Here is a 21,022-nt window from a genome sequence, read left to right on the forward strand (position 1 = left end):
TCTGGTTGGCCACCAGCTGCATTAAGTACTGCAGTGCATCTCCTCCTCGTGGACTGCGCCAGATTTGCCAGTTCTTGCTGTGAGATGTTACCCCACATTTCCACCAAGGCACCTGCAAGTTCCCGGACATTTCTGGTGGAATGGCCCTAGCCCTCACCCTCCGATGCAACAGGTCCCAGACGTGCTCAATGGGATTGAGATCCGGGCTCTTCGCTGGCCATGGCAGAACACTGACATTCCTTTCTTGCAGGAAATCACGCACAGAACGAGCAGTATGGCAGGTGGCATTATCATGCTGGGAGGTCATGTCAGGATGAGCCTGCAGGAAGGTACCACATGAGGGAGGAGGATGTCTTCCCTGTAACGCACAGCGATGAGATTGCCTGCAATGACAGCAAGATCAGTCCGATGATGTTGTGACACACCCCCAGACCATGACGGACCCTCCACCTCCAAATCAATCCCGATCCAGAGTACAGGCGTAACTCTCATTCCTTCGACGATAAACGCGAATCCGACCATCACCCCTGGTGAGACAAAACCGCGACTCGTCAGTGAAGAGCACTTTTTGCCAGTCCTGTCTGGTCCAGCGACGGTGGGTTTGTGCCCATAGGCACGCTGTTGCCGGTGATATCTGTAAGACCTGCCTTACAACAGGCCAAACAAGCCCTCAGTCCAACCTCTCTCAAGCCTATTGCGGACAGTCTGAGCACTGATGGAGGTTCCTGGTGTAACTCAGGCAGTTGTTGTTGCCATCCTGTACCTGTCCCGCACGTGTGATGTTCGGATGTACCGATCCTGTGCAGGTGTTGTTACACATGGTGCCACTGCGAGGACGATCAGCTGTCCATTCCTGTCTCCCTGTAGCGCTGTCTTAGGCGTCTCACAGTACAGACATTGCAATTTATTGCCCTGGCCACATCTGCAGTCCTCATGCCTCCTTGCAGCATGCCTAAGGCACGTTCACGCAGATGAGCACGGACCCTGGGCATCTTTCTTTTGGGTTTTTCAGAGTCAGTAGAAGGCCTCTTTTAGTGTCCTACGTTTTCATAACTGTTGACCTTAATTGCCTACCGTCTGTAAGCTGTTAGTGTCTTAACGACCGTTCCACAGGTGCATGTTTCATTAAATGTTTGTTTATGGTTTATTGAACAAGCATGGGAAACAGTGTTTAAACCCTTTAAAATGAAGATCTGTGAAGTTATTTGATTTTTACAAATTATCTTTGAAAACAGGGTCCTGAAAAAAGGGCTGTTCTTTTGTTGCTGAGTTTAGATGTATATAATGAACAGACTAGGTCTATACTGCTCCTACATGGTGTAACAATACATCATGTAGATGTATATAATGAACAGACTAGGTCTATGCTGCTCCTACGTGTGGTAACAATACATCACGTAGATGTATATAATGAACAGACTAGGTCTATACTGCTCCTACGTGGTGTAACAATACATCACGTAGATGTATATAAATGAACAGACTAGGTCTATACTGCTGCTACATGTAACAATACATTATAAAGATATACAGTACCAGTCAAAAGTTTGGACACACCTAATCATTCCAGGGTTTTTATTTACAGGTTTTTCAAATATATATAATCACACATATGGAACATGTAGTAACCAAAAAAAAATAAAAATAAAAAATAATAATTTATATTTGAGATTCTTCAAATAACCACCCTTCCCTTGATGACAGCTTTGCACACTCTTACATGGAGCAAATGTGTAAAAACTCACTCCTCAGCCTGGACTGGTCCCCTCTTGCGCCAAGAATCGCTAGCGTTGCGGCGGCGTCGACTGGTAAGACGATTCAGGAGGGTGGTCACGTGTGCTATCAAGGCAGAGAAGTCCTGGGTTTGATCCTCGGTGTCAAATCAGGACGAAGTGGTGCGCTACCATGACATTTACACATTACACTTACACATCCACAAATTTACTGAATGAAAGAAACGGACTAAATTCAACTATAGAATCACGAAATGTACTATACTTAATCTATTTGAATACTTTACATTACATGTCCAATCATATCAACGAGCAATATCTGAGGGTTATACATGTTCAGATCAAAGAAATAAATAACCTCTAATATCTGAGTGTTATACATGTTCAGATCAAAGGTAATAATTAATATCTGAGGGTTTATCATGTATCAGATCAAAGGTAATAATTAAATCTAGGGTTTACATTGTTCAGATCAAAGATAATAATTAATATCTGAGGTTTATACATTGTATCAGATCAAAGAATAATTATATCTGAGTGTTTATACATGTATCAGATCAAGTAATAATTATATCTGAGGTTATAATGTGTCAGATCAGATAATAATTAATATCTGAGTAATACATGTATCAGATTCAAAGATAATAATTAATATCTGAGGTTTATCATGTTATCAGATCAAAGATAATAATTAATATCTGCAGGTTTTACATGTGTCAGATCAAGATAATAAATTAATATCTGAAGGTTTATACATGTATCAGATCAAAATAATATAACCTCTTAATATCTAAGGGTTTATACATGTGTCAGATCAAAGATAATAATAATCTTATATTGAGTGTTTATACAATGTGTCAGATCAAAGATAATAAACCCTTAATATCTGAGGTTTATACATGTATCAGATCAAAGATAATAATTAAAACAAAAAAATACATTCTGATTTGAGGTAAAATAAAAAATAGGCCAATTTTTGGGGGCAAGCATATATACACGGAGTATACAAAACATTAATAACACCTGCTCCTTCCATGACTTAGACTGACCAGGTGAGTCCAGGTGAAAGCTATGATCCCTTATTGAGCTCACTTGTTTAATCCACTTCAATCAGTGTAGATGAAGGGGGAGGAGACAAGTTAACGAAAACATTTTAAACCTGGTTTGTGTGTGTGTGTGTGTGTGTGTGTGTGTGTGTGTGTGTGTTGTGTGTGTTGTGTGTTGTGTGTGTGTGTGTGTGTGTGTGTTGTGTGTGTGTGTGTGTGTGTGTGTGTGTGTGTGTGTGTTTGTGTGATGTGTTGTGTGTGCGCGCCATTCAGAGGGTGAATGGGCAAGACAAAAGATGAATTGCCTTTGAACTGGGTATAGTAGTAGGTGCCAGGCTGGTTTTTCAAAGCTCAACAGTTTCCCATGTGTACCAAATAATGGAATGTCCACTACCCAAAGGACATTCAGCCAACTTGACACCAACTATGGGAAGCATTGGAGTCAACATGGCCAGCATCCCTGTGGAACGCTTTCAACATCTTGTAGTCCATGCCCCGATGAATGGAGGCTGTTCTGAGGGCAAACGGGGGGGGGTGCAACTCAATATTAGGAAGTTGATCCCAATGTTTGGTGTATTCACGGTACAATATTGATTTAATGTGCTTGAAAGAAAACCACATTCAAGGTCAAAAACACAAGTCGGAACACAGCCTCTCTATTCTCTCATGTGATTTCAGGTCCTCTGACCGGGAAAATGTCTTTCCGCAATGAGAGCAGTGGTATGTCTTCTCCTCCTCCTTCCCCTCCTGTGTATTTGTATGTTTATCTCTATGTATTCTCACGGTGCAATTTCAGGTTCTTTAGAACCAGTAAAATCTCTTTCCACACTGGGAGGCACTGGAAGGCTTTTCTCCAGTGTGTATTCTCTCATGTGATTCAGGTTCCCTAACTGGCTTATAAGTCATTCCACATTGGGAGCATTGGTAAGAGCTTCTCTTCCGGAGTGTATCCTCTTGTGTGTTTTCAGGATACCCTAACGTAGTAAATCTTTTCCCACACTGAGAGCATTGCAGGTCTTCCTCCCTAACTAGGCTGGAATTTCCTTCATGCTTATTCCGGTACCGCTAACCATGTAAACCTCTTTCCACCACTTGAGAACATTTGAAAGGCCCTTTCTGCAGTGTGTGTCCTCTCAGCTTGTTTCAGGTTCCCTAACATGGTAAATCTCTTTCCCACACTGGGGAGCCATTGTCAGATACTGACTTTTACTTTTGATTTTGACCTCCTCCCCTTTGTTCAGGGACACATTATTCCATTTCTGTTAGTCACATGTCTGTGGAACTTGTTCAGTTTATGTCTCAGTTGTTGAATCTTGTTATGTTCATACAAATATTTACACATGTTAAGTTTGCTGAAAATAAACGCAGTTGACAGTGAGAGGACTTCTTTTTTTTTGCTGAGTTTATATGGACAGTGCCCTGCTCTCCTAACACTGCAATGATATTAAACTATTTGGACAGTGGCGTGAAAAAGTATTTGCCTTATAATAATAAACCCTCACATAATGCTGCCCAAAAACAATGAAAACTTCTCTCATCCAGTGGCATATGGACTATTTAGGTGAGTGTTGGTGTTGCCACATGAAGTAGTGCCCACTTTGCAAAAGGCAACATGGACAGATAGGACTCTACCTGTGTAGAGCACATGCCCCTTTACCCTTCCTGTCTCTAAAGTGCCCTTTTGGGTGGTGGTATAAGTTCTGGAATTCTAACTCTAATGGGAGATTCAGAGACCCCAAGATGACCAAGTTCTGGAATTCTCCAACTSTGGCCCTTCCTGAACCATCCTCCTCAGTGTGTGTGTGTAGACAAGATACACTTGTGTCCTCTACCAGGCAAGTTTACCACTGTTCCAGTGGTTTTAATTTATTCATTATTGCCCTCGCTATTGTTTTTTGCCCATTACCTGATTTATGAAGGTCAACAACCATTTGTCTCTTTTCGTTTGTGAGTTATTTGCTCTTCCCCATGACTCACTACTGTAAGTGGCTCTGGATAAGAGAGTCTGCTAAATGACTCACTACTGTAGTGGCTCTGGATAAGAGAGTCTGCTAAATGACTCACATGTGAGTAAAAGTTAGGGTAACACATGTAAAAGTATGAGCAGATGGATTTTTACATGTGTTACCTAACTTTTATATCCCAGTGGCACAGGAAGACATGAACTGTTAAAAAAACAAAACAAAAACAAAAAAAGTTTAGTGTTGTGGTGGAAATTCAACACCAGGGACGCCTGATGTCAAGTTTAAACGAATCACTCTTTATTATCACGRCCCGGGAAGGTTCACAAACTCAATCCAAGCTTGATGAAAAGGGCGTTCCCTTTCAGCCCTTATATACAGCTACACAAACAAGTCATATAAGCATGATTTACATTATTAACGTTGGTTCCTGCATGTGACTGACTGATACCTCACGAGGCGGAGATACTCCTTTTGTCCCACGGAGCAATGTTCTGGGCCGTACTGCTAAATTGCTTATGGTTTACTCCCATCTACAATCAGTGTGTACAATCAGTCAGTCACTCGCATGAACCAAACCAAGACATGTAATTACAGAGCAACATTATTCTAAACATACAATCTGAGACACAGAGAGAAAATGTCCCATCAGAATGTTAACATTGTGATAAAAAATGAAATCTACATTCATGTAGATTTTTCATTTTTTATTTTATTTAATTAACAAGAATCTTTACGGGTGCCAATAAATGAAAGCTAACATTTAAAAAAAAAAATAATAATGTTTACTGTTTAAATTTTTTTCTTCCTCCGAGCAAATGTATTTGTATACACCACAATTCCCCCCAAAAAATTCAGCATACAATATTCAGCTCAGTACTTGTATTATTGATCTTAAACACATCTTTATCAAGGGTGCCAATAATTTTGGAGGTGGTTATTCCGGGGCCTTAACTGGTCTTAACAACGTTAGGTCTTCTCCCCTCCTGTGTGTGTTCTGTCAAACTCTTTCCACATTGGGGCATTGGAAAGGTTTCTCTCGTGTGTGTGTCATTTCATGCTTTTTCAGTATCCCTAAATAGGTAAAACTCTTTTCGCACAGGGAGCATTGGAAAGGCTTCTCTCCTGTGTGTATTCTCGCATGCATTTTCAGGTTCCCTAACTTGGTATAACTCTTTTTACACTGAGAACATTGGAAAGGCTTATCTCCTGTGTGTGTTCTCTCATGCTCTTTCAGATGCGACGACTGGATAAATCTCTGGCCACACTGAGAGCATTGAAAAGGCCTCTCTACAAGTGTGTTCTTTCATGCACTTTTAGATACCCCAAGTGTCCAAAACCCATTCCACACTGGGAGCAATGATAAGGCTTCTCCCCTGTGTGCGTTCTCTTGTGTTCTTTCAGGTGCTTTAACCTGATAAATATTCTTCCACACTGTGAGCAGTGGTGTCGCCTCACTGGTTTGGACGTCTCTGGATCGGGTTCCCCTGAAGGACTCTTTCCTCTGTCAGAGTGACAGTCTGATATCGCTCCTGTCAAAGAAAAAACTGAGTATTTGGTTAAACAGCGAGACCTGAATAAAATCTCCACATGATTAAACTGTCTTCCTATGAGGTTTAATCCAGACTAGATCCTTCAATATAGTTTGGATCCTGGGTGCTGATTGGTTGACAAGTGCTAGTTATTTACGATAATAAATAACAGTTCCATTTGAATTATCCATGTACATCCACTGTCCCACAGCCCAGCCAGGTAATTCATCAACTGTATCTCCACTGTCCCACAGCCCAGCCAGGTAATTCATCAACTGTATCTCCATACTGTCCCACAGCCCAGCCAGGTAATTCATCAACTGTATCTCCAGTGTCCCACAGCACAGCCAGGTAATTCATCAACTGTATCTCCACTGTCCCACAGCCCAGCCAGGTAATTCATCAACTGTATCTCCATACTGTCCCACAGCCCAGCAGGTAATTCATCAACTGGTATCTCCACTGTCCCACAGCCCAGCCAGGTAATTCATCAACTGATCTCACCTGTCCCACAGCCCAGCCAGGTAATTCATCAACTGTTTCTCCACTGTCCCACAGCCCAGCCAGGTAATCATCAACTGTACATCCACCTGTCCCACAGCCACGCAGGTAATTCATCAACTGTATCTCACTGTCCCACAGCCCAACCATGTAATTCATCAACTGTACACCACTGCCCACACCCAGCCAGGTAATGCATCAACTGTATCTCCACTGGAAGAAAAATAGACATTCTTACTCCATGCAAGATAATAACCATTTGACTCAAACCTGTAAATGAATAACACGGTGGTTAGGGGTTCCCGGCACTCCGGCTTCGCAACACGCCGAAGAACAGCCCTTAGTGTTACTCACCATAATCCACAGGTTGTCGTGTTGCTTCAATTAAATAACTGGGGCCAGTTCTTTTACTCAACATTTAATCCAGATCAAAATAATCCTCTTCTTGATTCGGGTATTCTTCATCATTTGCAAATCAGACATGAGTTGGTGGTAATAACAGGTTAGATGATGTGGTGTCATAGATATTTTAAATCAGATCAGTCTGTCTTTACCTTATAGCTAAAATATGAAGGAATAATCACACCATAGATATTTAAATCAGATCAGTCTGTCTTACCTTATAGTTAAAATGTGAAGGACCTAATAACACCATAGATATTTTAATCAGATCAGTCTGTCTTACCTTATAGTTAAAATATGAAGGACCTAATGACACCATTTTGATTTTAAAAACACTAATGATTGTAGCGCTTCAAAACATGTTTTTTTTTTATATATATAATTTGCTCATGGGTTGTCGAGTATAGAGTAGAACTGAGCAAAGCACTACAGAAAGAGATTTGGACAAAATATAATGTAAAGCATTTCATCCATTAACGTTTTGTTGGCTGACCCCACTATTTGTAGCTTTAACAATTCCTAAAAGTACAGAACAACATATTCAAGTGTTAGAATGCCCTTTTTCAAAAACACACATTAGTAAAACAACTGCAGAGTTTGTGGCCCTGTTTTTTAGATGGTACTTACTGGTGTTAATCAGATTTCCATCTTCTCTTCCTCCACTCCAAAAACGTCTTCCTCATCCAATGTACAGTGATCTCCCCCTCTACTCCAACATCTACATCCTGCTCTTTCGCTTCCTCCTGTTTCACTCTGAAAGCTTCTTCCTCTTCTTTCACTTGTAACAGCCTCACCCGCTACTTCTTGTTTGACGGTGACAGCCTCCTCTTCCTCCTCCTCTTTCACCGTCCAGCAGACCTCCTCTTCTTCATCAGGGGAGAGTAGCTTAGTGAGCTCATAGTCAGGAGGTTAGCTGGCTAGTTAGCATTAATGACACGTCAAGTGCTACTGCTAATTTAACCAGCTAGCTAGCTAACTACTAGCAACGTAAAATGCAATTATATGCGACAATTAGCTAGCTATATGACATACGTGTGTTTAAAACAGTGGCTAATACACACCGAAAGTGTCTAATGCGCTTTAACGTTTTAGCTATATTGGCTAGCAAGCTACCGGGTTGATAACTAGATCAGCGTCCCGTTAGCAACACAAAAAAAGTACTTCCGGGTCACGGAATTTTGGAAATATTCTAAATAAATGTCCCACACGTAATTACGTGTGGAAAGGTGTCAATGACCTGTATTTATTCATTATATGTGATAAGTAATTGTCAAAACATGAACAATTATTTATATTTGTAACATTTGTAACATTTGCATTAAATATGGGTTTTTAAACCATGTTCCAAGGTCAAATAAATGGCCATATTTTCGTATTGTCTTATAAAGCAAAAAAATATTGCGGTGCCGCAGCAAAAGTATTGTAGAGAATACTCAGTAGGGTTTGTAGAATATATATACTGTATATTTCTCAATGTTAATGGATGAGTCTTGGGTGGATGAGTCTTTGAACATATTCCAATCAGTAGTCGCAAAGCAATCCTGAGCAATTGAGTACGCCTCTGCCAGCGCCTCACAATTCTCTCTGTTCGGTTGCTTCCTGGAACAGAGAGAAGTGCACTAATTGATTCGAAAATGTGGGGGAGAGTGATGGCTTTATACTGTCAAGGATGTTTGTTTACCCGTGGGTCCAGCACACTATTTCCTCATAGGACAGGAGACATGATAATGGTACTTTGGGAGCAGGGTCAACTTTATAATAAGCTAATGCTCCTCTAGCCAAATTTAAACATATTCTTTAGCATAGGGCTTTATTTTCTGCAAAATCCCACTAATCCCATTGTAAGCAAGCTTCTAGCCTTCAGCTCAAAGAGAGGGCAAAGAGGAGTGACTGTCAGCTGATCACAAAGGTCAGATGACATAACAATAGAGCTCCTTGGCCACACTGTTTCTGCATAGAAGCATATGCAGAAAAGTACCGCATATCTACGGTAAAAATATGGTAAGCTAAGGACCCTGGGACTGAACACCTCCCTCTGCAACTGGATCCTGGACTTCCTGACGGACGGCCCCAGGTGGTGAATGTAGCAACAATACATCCACCATGCGTACCCTCAACACAGGGGCCCCTCAGGGGTGCGTGCTTAGTCCCCTCCTCTACTCCCTGTTATCCCACGACCGCATGGCCGAGTACAACTCCAACACCATCATTAAGTTTGCTGACGACATGTCGGTGGTAGGCCTGATCACCGATGACGATGAGACAGCCTATTGGTACCAGCACAACAATCTCTCCCTCAATGTCAGCAAGACAAAGGAGCTGATTGTGGACACACCAACACAGTCGTGAAGAGGGCACACAGCCTGGGTTCGATCCCCGAGAGACCCATGATGGCGGTGCACAATTGGCCCAGCGTCGTCTGGGTCAGGGGAGGGTTTGGCCGGCCGGGATGTCCTTGTTCCATCGCRCTCTAGCTACTCCCGTGGGCGCCAGTTGTAATGTGTTTCCTCTGACACATTGGGTGCTGCTGGCTTCCGGGTTAAGCGAGCAGTGTGTCAAGAAGCAGTGCGGCTTGGCAGGGCCGTGTTTCGGAGGACGCTTGGCTCTCGACCTTTGCCTCTACTGAGGTGGTACGGGAGTTGCAGCGATGGGACAAGACTAACTACCAACTGGATACCACAAAATTGGGAAGAAAAAGGGGTAAAGAATTAACAAAAAAAAAAAAACTTATACAAGTGCACCAGAGAGCATCTTGACTGACTGCATCACCGCCTGGTATGGCAACTGCTCAGCATCCAACTGCAAGGCGCTAGATGTTTCATCTTCACAATAACAGCCCTTATAGTTSACCGGGGCAGCTCTAGCAAAGTAGAGATTTGACGAACTGACTTGTTGGAAAGGTGGCATCCTATGACGGTGCCACGTTGAAAGTCACTGAGCTCTTCAGTACGGGCTATTCTACTGCAAAATGTTTGTCTATGGAGATTGCATGGCGATGTGCTCGATTTTATACACCTGTCAGCAATGGATGTGGCTGAATTAGCCAAACCCACTAATTTGAAGGGGTGTCCATATACTTTTGTATGTAGTGTACTTTTGCCATGTAGTGTACATCTAYAGTTTAAAACACAAATGTGTTTAAAGTGCTCCAATGTTTAGGCTGTTTGCTATCAAGCTACTCAGGTTGCTGAAAAAAGGGTCCTGTGCTGTCCACTACACTTTACGTCACGCAAGAAGCATCATCTGAAAGACGCACATCGCCATCTTTTGACTTCTTCTTTGAGATTTGGTTGGCAGATCACATCCATGCACCGCCCCCTACTCTACTGGAGTGTGAGGCCAGTCACGGCCTACCAACATTAAATTCTCTTCATTTGTCCTGTTCCTCTAAGAAAGTGAAAGAGCCCACACACCACTTCCCTCCCCTCCACTACACCACCCTAACCCCAACTAGCCCTCTAAACCCTCTATAGCCCTAGACACCACCTCCCTCCCTCACTACACCACCCTAACCCAACTAGCCTCAACCCTCTATAGCCCTAGACACCACCTCCCTCCCTCCACTACACCACCCTAACCCAACTAGCCTCTAACCCTCTATAGCCCTAGACACCACTCCTCCCTCCACTACACCACCTAACCCAACTAGCCTCTCTAACCCTCTATAGCCCTAGACACCACTCCCTCCCTCCACTACACCACCCTAACCCCAACTAGCCTCTCTAACCCTCTATAGCCCTAGACACACCTCCCTCCCTCCACTACACCACCTAACCCAACAGCCTCTAACCCTCTATAAGCCTAGACACCACTTCCCTCCTCCACTACACCACCCTAACCCCAACTAGCCTCTAACCTCTATTAGCCCTAGACACCACTTCCCTCCTCCACTTACACCACCCTAACCCAACTAGCCTCTAACCCTCTATAGCCCTAGACCACCACTTCCCTCCCTCACACACCACCCTAACCCCAACTAGCCTCTAACCCTCTATAGCCCTAGACACCACCTCCCTCCCTCCACTACACCACCCTAACCCCAACTAGCCTCTCTAACCCTCTATAGCCCTAGACACCACTTCCCTCCCTCCACTACACCACCCTAACCCCAACTAGCCTCTAACCCTCTATAGCCTAGACACACACTCCCTCCTCCACTACACCACCCTAACCCCAACTAAGCTCTCTAACCCCCTATAGCCCTAGACACCACCCCTCCCTCCACTACACCACCCTAACCCCAACTAGCCTCTAACCCTCTATAGCCCTAGACACCACTTCCCTCCCTTCCACTACACCACCTAACCCCAACTAGCCTCTAACCCTCTATAGCCCTAGACACCACTCCCTCCCTCCACTACACCACCCTAACCCAACTAGCCTCTAACCTCTAAGCCTAGACACCACTTCCTCCCTCCACTACACCACCCTAACCCCAACTAGCCTCTCAACCCTCTATAGCCCTAGACACCACCTCCCTCCCTCCACTACACCACCCTAACCCAACTAGCCTCTCTAACCTCTATAGCCTAGACACCACTTCCCTCCCTCCACTACACCACCCTAACCCCAACTAGCCTCTCTAAACCCTCTATAGCCCTAGACACCACTCCCTCCCTCCACTACACCACCTACCCCAACTAGCTCTCTAACCCTCTATAGCCCTAGACACCACTTCCCTCCCCTACCACCACCCTAACCCCAACTAGCCTCTAACCCTCTATAGCCTAGACACCACTTCCCTCCCTCCACTACACCACCTAACCCCAACTAGCCTCTCTACCCTCTTAGCGCTAGACACCACCTCCCTCCCTCCACTACACCACCCTAACCCCAACTAGCCTCTCTAACCCTCTATAGCCCTAGACACCACTTCCCTCCCTCCACTACACCACCCTAACCCCAACTAGCCTCAACCCTCTATAGCTAAGACACACCTCCCTCCCTCCACTACACCACCTAACCCCAACTAGCCTCTCTAACCCTCTATAGCCCTAGACACCACCTCCCTCCACTACACCACCCTAACCCCAACTAGCCTCTCTAACCCTCTATAGCCCTAGCAACCACCTCCCTCCCTCCACTACACCACCCTAACCCCACTAGCTCTAACCCTCTATAGCCCTAGACACCACTCCCTCCCTCCCACTACACCCCCTAACCCCAACTAGCCTCTCAACCTCTATACCCTAGACACCACTTCCCTCCCTCCACTACACCACCCTAACCCAACTAGCCTCTAACCCTCTATAGCCCTAGACACCACTTCCCTCCCCTCCACTACACACCCTAACCCCAACTAGCCCTCTAACCCTCTATAGCCCTAGACACCACTTCCCTCCCTCCACTACACCACCCTAACCCCAAACTAGTCTCTAACCCTCTATAGCCCTAGACACCACTTCCCTCCCTCCACACACCACCCTAACCCCAACTAACCTCTAACCCTCTATAGCCCTAGACACCACTTCCCTCCCTCCACACACCACCCTAACCCAACTAGCTCTAACCCTCTATAGCCCTAACAACCACCTTCCCTCCTCCACTACACCACCCTAACCCCAACTAGCCTCTAACCCTCTATAGCCCTAGACACCACTTCCCTCCCTCCACTACACCACCCCTAACCCCAACTAGCCTTAACCCTCTATAGCCCTAGACACCACTTCCCTCCCTCCACTACACCACCCTAACCCCAACTAGCCTCTCTAACCCTCTATAGCCCTAGACAACACTTTCCCTCCTCCACCTACACCACCCTAACCCCAACTACTCTCTAACCCTCTATAGCCTAGACACCACTTACCAAAACAGCTAGCTAATCAACCCTGCCACTCCCAGTAACGTAATCCAAACCATAATCTAACTGTGTTCAGACCTGTTTAAACCACACCATAATCTACTGTGTTCCAGACATGGTTTTACCAAACCACCAATCTAACTGTGTTCAGACCTGTTTAACCAAACCAATAGTCTTACTGAGTATCAACTGTTTAAAACCTCTACCGCTTCTCTCTCCGATCCGGAATCCTCCTCATCAAAAAAGCTGACTAGCATAGCCTAAGCCTAACGCGACAGGGATATCAATATAATATAAATTTCATGAAATCAACAAGTCCAATACAGCAAATGAAGATAAACATTCTGTGAATCCAACCATCATTTACGATTTTAAAATGTTTTACAGCGAAAACACAATATATATTTATATTAGCTCACCACAATAGCCAATCACACAACGCCATGTTTTCACCATGTTTCCACCGCAAAGGTAGCTTCACAAAACCCACAAATAGAGATAAAATAATCACTAACCTTTTGAACAACTTCATCAGATGACAGTCTTATACATCATGTTATACAAATACAGTTAATGTTTTGTTCGAAAATGTGCATATTTAGAGTATAAATTTGTAGTTTTACATTGCAGCCACCATCACAAATAGCACCAAAACAGCCAGAAAATTACAGAGAGCAACGTGAAAACATAAATACTCATCATAAACATTTATGAAAAATACATGTTGTACAGCAAATGAAAGATAAACATCTGTGAATCAAGCCAACATTTTCCGATTTTTTAAGTGTTTTACAGCAAAAACACAATATATATTATAGTAGGCTACAACACAATGCCAAACACACAACGCCATTTATTCACCGCCAACATAGCTTCACAAAACCCACAAATAGAGATAAATTAATCCATAACCTTTGCACAACTTCATCAGATGACAGTCTTATAACATCATGTATACAATACATTTATGTTTTTTCGAAAATGTGCACATATTTAGAGGTATAAATATGTAGTTTTACATTGCAGCCCACATTCACAAATAGCACCAAAACAGCCAAATTAATTACAGAGAGCAACGTGAAATACATTAAATACTCATCATAAAACATTTTATGGAAAAATACATTTGTACAGCAAATGAAAGATAACATCTTGTGAATCAAGCCAAACATTCCGATTTTTTAAGTGTTATTACAGCGAAAACACAATATATATTTATATAGCTCTACCACAATAGCCAAAACACAACAACGCCATTTATTCACCGCCAACATAGCTTTCACAAAACCACAAAATAGATGAATAAATTAATTCACTAACCTTTGCACAACTTCATCAGATGACAGTCTCTATAACATCATGTTTATACAATACATTAGTTTTGTATCGAAAATGTGCATATTTAGGAGTACAAATTGTTTTTACATTGTGAATACGTACCATGAGCACCAAATTGTCCGGAGAAATTTTGGGACAGTCACGTAATCTAACCAAAAACTTCATCATAAAACTTTACTAAAAAAATACATGTTGTACAGCAAATGAAAGATACACTGGTTCTTATGCAACCGCTGTTTCGATTTTTTAAAATAACTTTAGTACAACGTCAGCATGCAATATTGTCGAGAAGCGCTCACAATTCTCCGCTTGTTGGAGCCAACATAAACCCAAAAATACGAAAATAAACATCATAAATTCTCTTACTTATGATGATCTTCCATCAGAATGTTGTGCAAGGAGTCCTAGTTCCAGAATAAATCGTTGTTTTGTTTTAGAATGTCCATTTCTCTCTGTTCGAATTAGCAACTTTGGCTAGCCATGTGGAGGGCACATGTCCAAGAAATCTTTGCGCCTGGAACGAAAAAATTCCAAAAGTCCCAATAAACGTCGAATAAACTCCGCATTATACTCGGTTGAAAATCCTACTTTATGATGTTTTTCTCATATGTATCCAATAAAATCAGAGCCGGAGCATTTCGCGTGTATACCGAACTGATTTCAGAAGACAATGTGAGGTTCCCTGGTGCGCAGTTGAATACTGACAAAAGAGCGGACCTTCACTCCAAAAGCTCTCATTCGGTCTCACATCAAGCTAGACCCCCATTCAACATTCTACTGCCTGTTGACATCTAGTGGAAGCGTATGAAGTCATACAGATACATAAATATAAGCCATTGAATAGGCAGGCCTGACAACAGAGCGCCCATTTTCAGAATTTTCACTTCCTGTTTGAAGTTTGCTGCCAAATGAGTTCTGTTTTACTCACAGATATAATTAAAAACAGTTTTAGAACTTCAGAGTGTTTTCTACCAATAGTAATAATAATTGCATATTGTATGATCTAGAACAGAGTACGAGGCCGTTTAATTTTGGGCCACGATTTTTCCAAAGTGAAAACAGCCCCCCTATTGACAAGAAGTTTTAACGTCACGGTCTAGACGTCACGGTCTGTTGCGCAAAACGTTTTTTTTGCGCAACAGACCAACAAACTTTTGGTAAATATTGATACTGTAACACACCGGTTAACACATTTCTAGACTCACTAGAGGGCGACAGCAGAGATTTCCATGTTGTTGTCTTCACCTTTTGAGGAAAAGAAAAGAAGAATCACTTGAACCCTCATTTTTTTTATTTACCTTTATTAACAAGGCAAGCCAGTGAAGAACACAATTCTTTATTACAAACGGCGGTCTACCCCGCCAAACCCAGGAGGACGCGGGCCATTTGTGCGCCGCCCTACGGGATTCCCAATCCCGTGCCGGTTGTGATACAGCCTGGAATCGAATCATGGTCTGTAGTGAAGCCTCTAGCACTGAGATGCAGCCTAGACCGGCTGTGATACAGCCTGGAATGAACCAGGGACTGTAGTGAACCCTCTAGCACTGAGATACCAGTGCCTTAGACCGTCTGTATACAGCCTGGAATCGAACCAGGACTGTAGTGAAGCCTCTTAGCACGAGAACAGTGCTTGACCCTGTGATACAGCCTGGATGAAACCAGGGACTGTAGTGAAGCCTCTAGCACTGAGATACAGTGCCTTAGACCGCTGTGATACAGCCTGGAATCGAACCAGGGACTGTAGTGAAGCCTCTAGCACAGAATACAGTGCCTTAGACCGCTGTGATACAGCCTGGAATCGAACCAGGGACTGCTAGTGAAGCCTCTAGCACTGAGATACAGTGCCTTAGACCGCTGTGATACAGCCTGGAATCGAACCAGGACTTGTAGTGAAGCCTCTAGCACTGAGATACAGTGCCTTAGACGCTGTGATACAGCCTGGAATGGAACCAGGTGTCTGTAGTGAAGCCTCTAGCACTGAGATACAGTACCTTAGACCGCTGTGATACAGCCTGGAATGGAACCAGGGTCTGTAGTGACGCTCTAGCACTGAGATACAGTGCCTTAGACCGCTGTGATACAGCCTGGAATCGAACCAGGGTGGTCTGTAGTGAAGCCTCTAGCACTGAGATACAGTACCTTTAGACCGCTGATACAGCCTGAATGGAACCAGGACTCTAGTGAAGCCTCTAGCACTGAGATGCAGTGCCTTATTCCACTGCGCCACTCGGGAAGCCCATCATTCACCACTGGAAGCCAATTTGAGAAAACTGGCTTCCAGTTCAATGAAATGAAATGAATGGTTTGTTTAGTTCTTACCTTGTTGTGGCCAGAAGGCTGTGGTTATTCTGACAGCAGCTTAGTTGACAGCAAGCAAGCTAGTCTTTTAGCTTCCAAAATCTCCCCATGTAAATAAACTTAAGTTGTATACATAATTAGCCCCGGTAAAATATTATTCTACTCCCCAGTGTAACCTAAAAACATGATGTCAAGTTGATATGCTGCTTCAATGTATTCGTACCACATATCAAYTTAAAGATGCACTATGCAGAAATCGCTCCACCATTTTACTGGCCTCCTAAATTCTAGTAGTTCACCTYATTTCAGTTTAGGTGACAAAACAAGCAGTCATTGTGTAGAGAATCATTGTACCATCTAAAYCACTGTGAAATATATTTTACACAACCAAATATTGTTCAGCTGTTTTGAAGCTGGTGGACTACAGACACCCTGGTTCGATTCCCAAGTAAAAGATACAAAAACTAAACTTAAGAACAGGGAAGCATAGAAATTGCACACATGGAACAGATCTGCAGCTTCTTGGACTTTCTTTCAAGGAGACTGACAGATCTATAACTCATATTTCTGTGTGAACKTGTGTCAGGTTTGSCCAAAAAAGTTACATATTGTAGCTTTAAAATAGAATGTCATTATATCACCGAGAAAAGGCAAGGAATTAACAATGTGGCAAAGTGACACGTCTCAATTTTCAGGTAGTACAAAAAGGTACGTAGAATACCGGAACATATTACAAGGAGTGGCCTCTTTTGTGACGAAAAACGACTTTGCAACACTGCGCTACGCTCCTAATCTTTAGTTTCCGTGAAGCTTGTGGCAAACCTGAAGTCAGCAACGTGACGTCCGTCATAGTGGTGCCTCGTCACTCGGATGTACAGTTGTGCTCAGCTCAACGCTGTGGTCGCCGTTGTAAGTTTTGAGGGCTGAATGGAGCACAGCGAAGACGTGTGAAACTTACTCCTCAGTCGTAAGCGCCCTGCTCAATTACTAGCTTTTGAGTGGCGCGAACAGTAGAGACGCTTGAGAGAGAGGACGGTCACGTGTGTTTGYAAAGCAGAGGTCCCGTGGTGGCATATTACTGCTTTACCAAATGAGGAGAGTTACAAACTTCACACACCACTCAGAGTTTTACTTAAATTACATCTTTAATAATAAGAGCTTTGCAATAGCCTTTTTTTGACTTTCAATGGTGCGCTATCTCTAATGAACCATTGAAAAGTACCAACAGAAAAGTACAAAGATCTTTTATAGCCAAGACACACCCCTCTCAACCTACATGACGAACCACAGATCTTAGGAACAGTTCACAAAGGTTAAGATTTGTATGAAAGATATCTATAAAACATAGCAGACAGTTACTGCTGCGTCAACAGTTCTCATTGTAAAGACCAGTGTCTGGCCCTCTCCTACTCCAAACGAGAACCCGTCTCACCCTGGTACGGTATAGCACAAAAACATGACCTCATGTTATCTGGAATGCTCTTTAGGCTTTATCACCCTTAGACATCGTAAATCTCCTCTGTCAGTGCTATATCTCATAGAGGCCCGTCCTCAGTGGAACACACACGCACAATACTTTATTCTGTCGAATAAAACAACCATTATACTGCAATACAAGCATTATAACATAATCTTGCAATTTTCCACGACAGTCCTGAGTTCGAGCCAGGTATGTGAATGTTAATGTCTGGTACCATATTCCTCAGTCACTGACCACATCAATTCATTAATGATGTATTAATGTCTGGTACCATATTCATCAGTCACTGACCACATCAATTCATTAATGATGTATTAATGTCTGGTACCATATTCCTCTCAGTCACTGACCACATCAATTCATTAATATGTGTCTAATCAGGGGAAAGTGGTAATCGCTAAGCAAGCAGCGTGGCGTTCTTTACTCGGATACATTCACACTGGCATAGCCTGCTTCATATTCAGTTATTGTTTTGAAATTTAAAAAAACATAATGTATTTTTTGGTCCTTTTTATACAACTTCATTGCATGTGGCTTAAACAAAAGCACAACATTATGTAGTACAATTTATGAGACAAGTGTTGGAGCATTATTTGTGTTATCTCATGAACTTAAAAGTATATTTGATGTGATATATTCATTTCTACACTAGAACAGTGGTAAGGCATTTTCACTGTATGTATTAACTCATGGTATTTCAGGTGCCCTAACTGGTTAAAACTAACTGGTTAAAACTGACTGGTTAAAACTAACTGGTTTAAAAAATATATAATTTCACACTAGGAGCATTGCTAACGTTTCTCTATGGTGTGGATTCTTTCATGTTCTTTCAATTGCCTTAATGAGGTAAAACTCTTTACGCACAGGGAGCATTGGTARGGCTTCTCTCCTGTGTGTATTCKCTCATGCATTTTCAGGTTCCCTAACTTGGTAAAASTCTTTCCGCACTGAGAACAGTGATGAGGCTTCTCACCYGTGTGTATTCTCTTATGCATTTTTAGACTCCCTAACTCTGTAAAACTCTTTCCACACAGGGAGCAGTGGAAAGGCTTATCTCCTGTGTGTRTCCGCTCATGTTTTTTCAGGTTGCTTAACTCTGTAAAACTCTTTCCACAAAGGGAGCAGCGGAAAGGCTTCTCCCCGGTGTGTATTCTCGTATGTATTTTCAGGCTCCCTAACTCGGTAAAAGTCTTTCCACATTGAGAGCAGTGATGAGGCTTCTCGCCTGTGTGTGTCCGCTCATGCCTTTTCATGTTGCCTAACTCCGTAAAACTCTTTCCGCACAGTGAGCAGTGGAAAGGCTTCTCTCCTGTGTGTGTTCTCTCATGTGATTTCAGGTACCCTAACTTGGTAAAACTCATTCCACACTGAGAGCATTCGTAAGGCTTCTCTCCTGTGTGTATTCTCTCATGTATTTKTAGGTTCCCTAACTGAGTAAAACTCTTCCCACACTGGGAGCAGTGATGAGGYTTTGCTCCAGTGTGCGTTCTCTCATGTCTTTTCAGGTTCCCTAACTTGGTAAAACTCTTCCCGCAGTGGGAGCAGTCGTGTCGTTTTGCTGGTTTGGACGTCTCTGGTTCCTCTGAGTCTGATTTTTCTCCTGCCAAAGACAAACAGAGGGTTTATTTAAACAGAGAGACCTGAATAAACACTAATTGAAAACACTATTGAACTTCACTGTTGTTATGCAAATCATTTGTGGCATAAGCAAACATTTCTGGTCAAACAGTCTTATAAAACATCTGAATTAGTCTGAAAGGGGATTAGAAATAGGCCTACATCAAAACACTTATAAATATCTACCAGAATTAGTCTGAAAAGGGGATTGGAAACAGTCTGAAAAGGGGATTGGAAACAGTCTGAAAAGGGGATTGGAAACAGCCTGAAAAGGGATTGGAAACAGTCTGAAACCTTTCAGGCTGGTTTCCAAATCGCCCTTTCAGGCTCGTTTCCAAGCCCTTTCAGGCTGTTTCCATCCCTTTTCAGGCTGTTTCCAATCCCCTTTTTCAGCTGTTTCCAATCCCTTTCCAGGATCTCCTTGTTTTCCAATCCCCTTTCCAATCTTCAATCTTGTTACTGTCCAATCCATTCCAGCGCTGTTTCCAATCCTTTTCAGCTGTTCCAATCCATTTTCAGACCTTCGTTATTCAATCCCATTTAAACTGTTTCCATCCCATTTTCAGACTGTTTCCAATCCTTTTTACAGACTGTTTCCATCCTTTTAACTGTTCCAATCCTTTTTCAGACTGTTCCTCCTTTCACAATTTTCCATCCCTTTTCAGACTGATTTCCCAATCCCCTTTTCAGAGCTGTTTCCAAATCCCCTTTTACAACTGTTCCCAATCCCTTTTCAGACTGTTTCAATCCCTTTTCAGACTGTTTTCCAATCCTTTTCAGACTGTTTCCAATCCCTTTTCGGCTGTTTCCAATCCCTGTTCAGCTGTTTCCAATCCCTCTTTTCAGACTGTTTCAATACCCCTTTATAGCTGTTCTCCAATCGCCTTTTAGACTGTTTCCATACCTTTTCCAGACTGTTTCATACCTTTTTCCAGGCTGTTTCACGACTCCTTTTCCTAGGCTGTTTCCATCCCTTTATCAGCTGTTTCCAATCCCTTTCAGCTGTTTCCTAATCCCTTTCTAGGCTGTTTCAATCCTTTCAGGCATGTTTTCCAATCTTTTCAGCTGTTTCCAATCCCTTTCAGACTGTTTCCAATCCTTTTCAGACTGTTTCCAATCCCTTTCAGACTGTTTCCAAGTCCTTTTCGCTGTTTCCATCCCTTTTCAGACTGTTTTCAATCCCACTTTTCAGACTGTTTCCAATCCCCTTTTCAGACTAATCTTGGTAGATATTTAAAAGTGTTTTGATGTAGGCTATTTCAATACCCCTTTTCAGGGAACTAATTTCAGATGTTTTATAAGACTGATCTCTTC

General features: G+C 42.8%; 2 protein-coding genes and 1 long non-coding RNA gene across 3 annotated transcripts in view; 1 reads left to right on the forward strand and 2 right to left on the reverse strand.

The window, feature by feature from the left end:
• The window catches only part of LOC112073578 (zinc finger protein OZF-like), a 104,961-nt gene that overhangs the window by 61,649 nt on the left and 22,290 nt on the right, over window positions 1-21,022 (forward strand). The window lies entirely within an intron of this gene.
• On the reverse strand, window positions 5,019-8,307 carry LOC139025147 (uncharacterized). Its single transcript, XR_011476591.1, has 2 exons — window positions 7,803-8,307; window positions 5,019-6,272 (listed from the first exon to the last, which is right to left on the reverse strand). It is a non-coding gene; the product is annotated as an uncharacterized lncRNA (long non-coding RNA).
• On the reverse strand, window positions 17,771-19,854 carry LOC112073576 (zinc finger protein 596-like). The gene has a single exon (XM_070440207.1). It carries the CDS (start codon window positions 19,450-19,452, stop codon window positions 18,883-18,885), a length of 570 nt encoding a protein of 189 aa, XP_070296308.1. The 5' UTR covers window positions 19,453-19,854; the 3' UTR covers window positions 17,771-18,882.

The sequence above is a fragment of the Salvelinus sp. IW2-2015 genome, unplaced genomic scaffold (genome assembly GCF_002910315.2).
Source record: "Salvelinus sp. IW2-2015 unplaced genomic scaffold, ASM291031v2 Un_scaffold2303, whole genome shotgun sequence".
Taxonomy (NCBI): Eukaryota; Metazoa; Chordata; class Actinopteri; order Salmoniformes; family Salmonidae; genus Salvelinus; species Salvelinus sp. IW2-2015.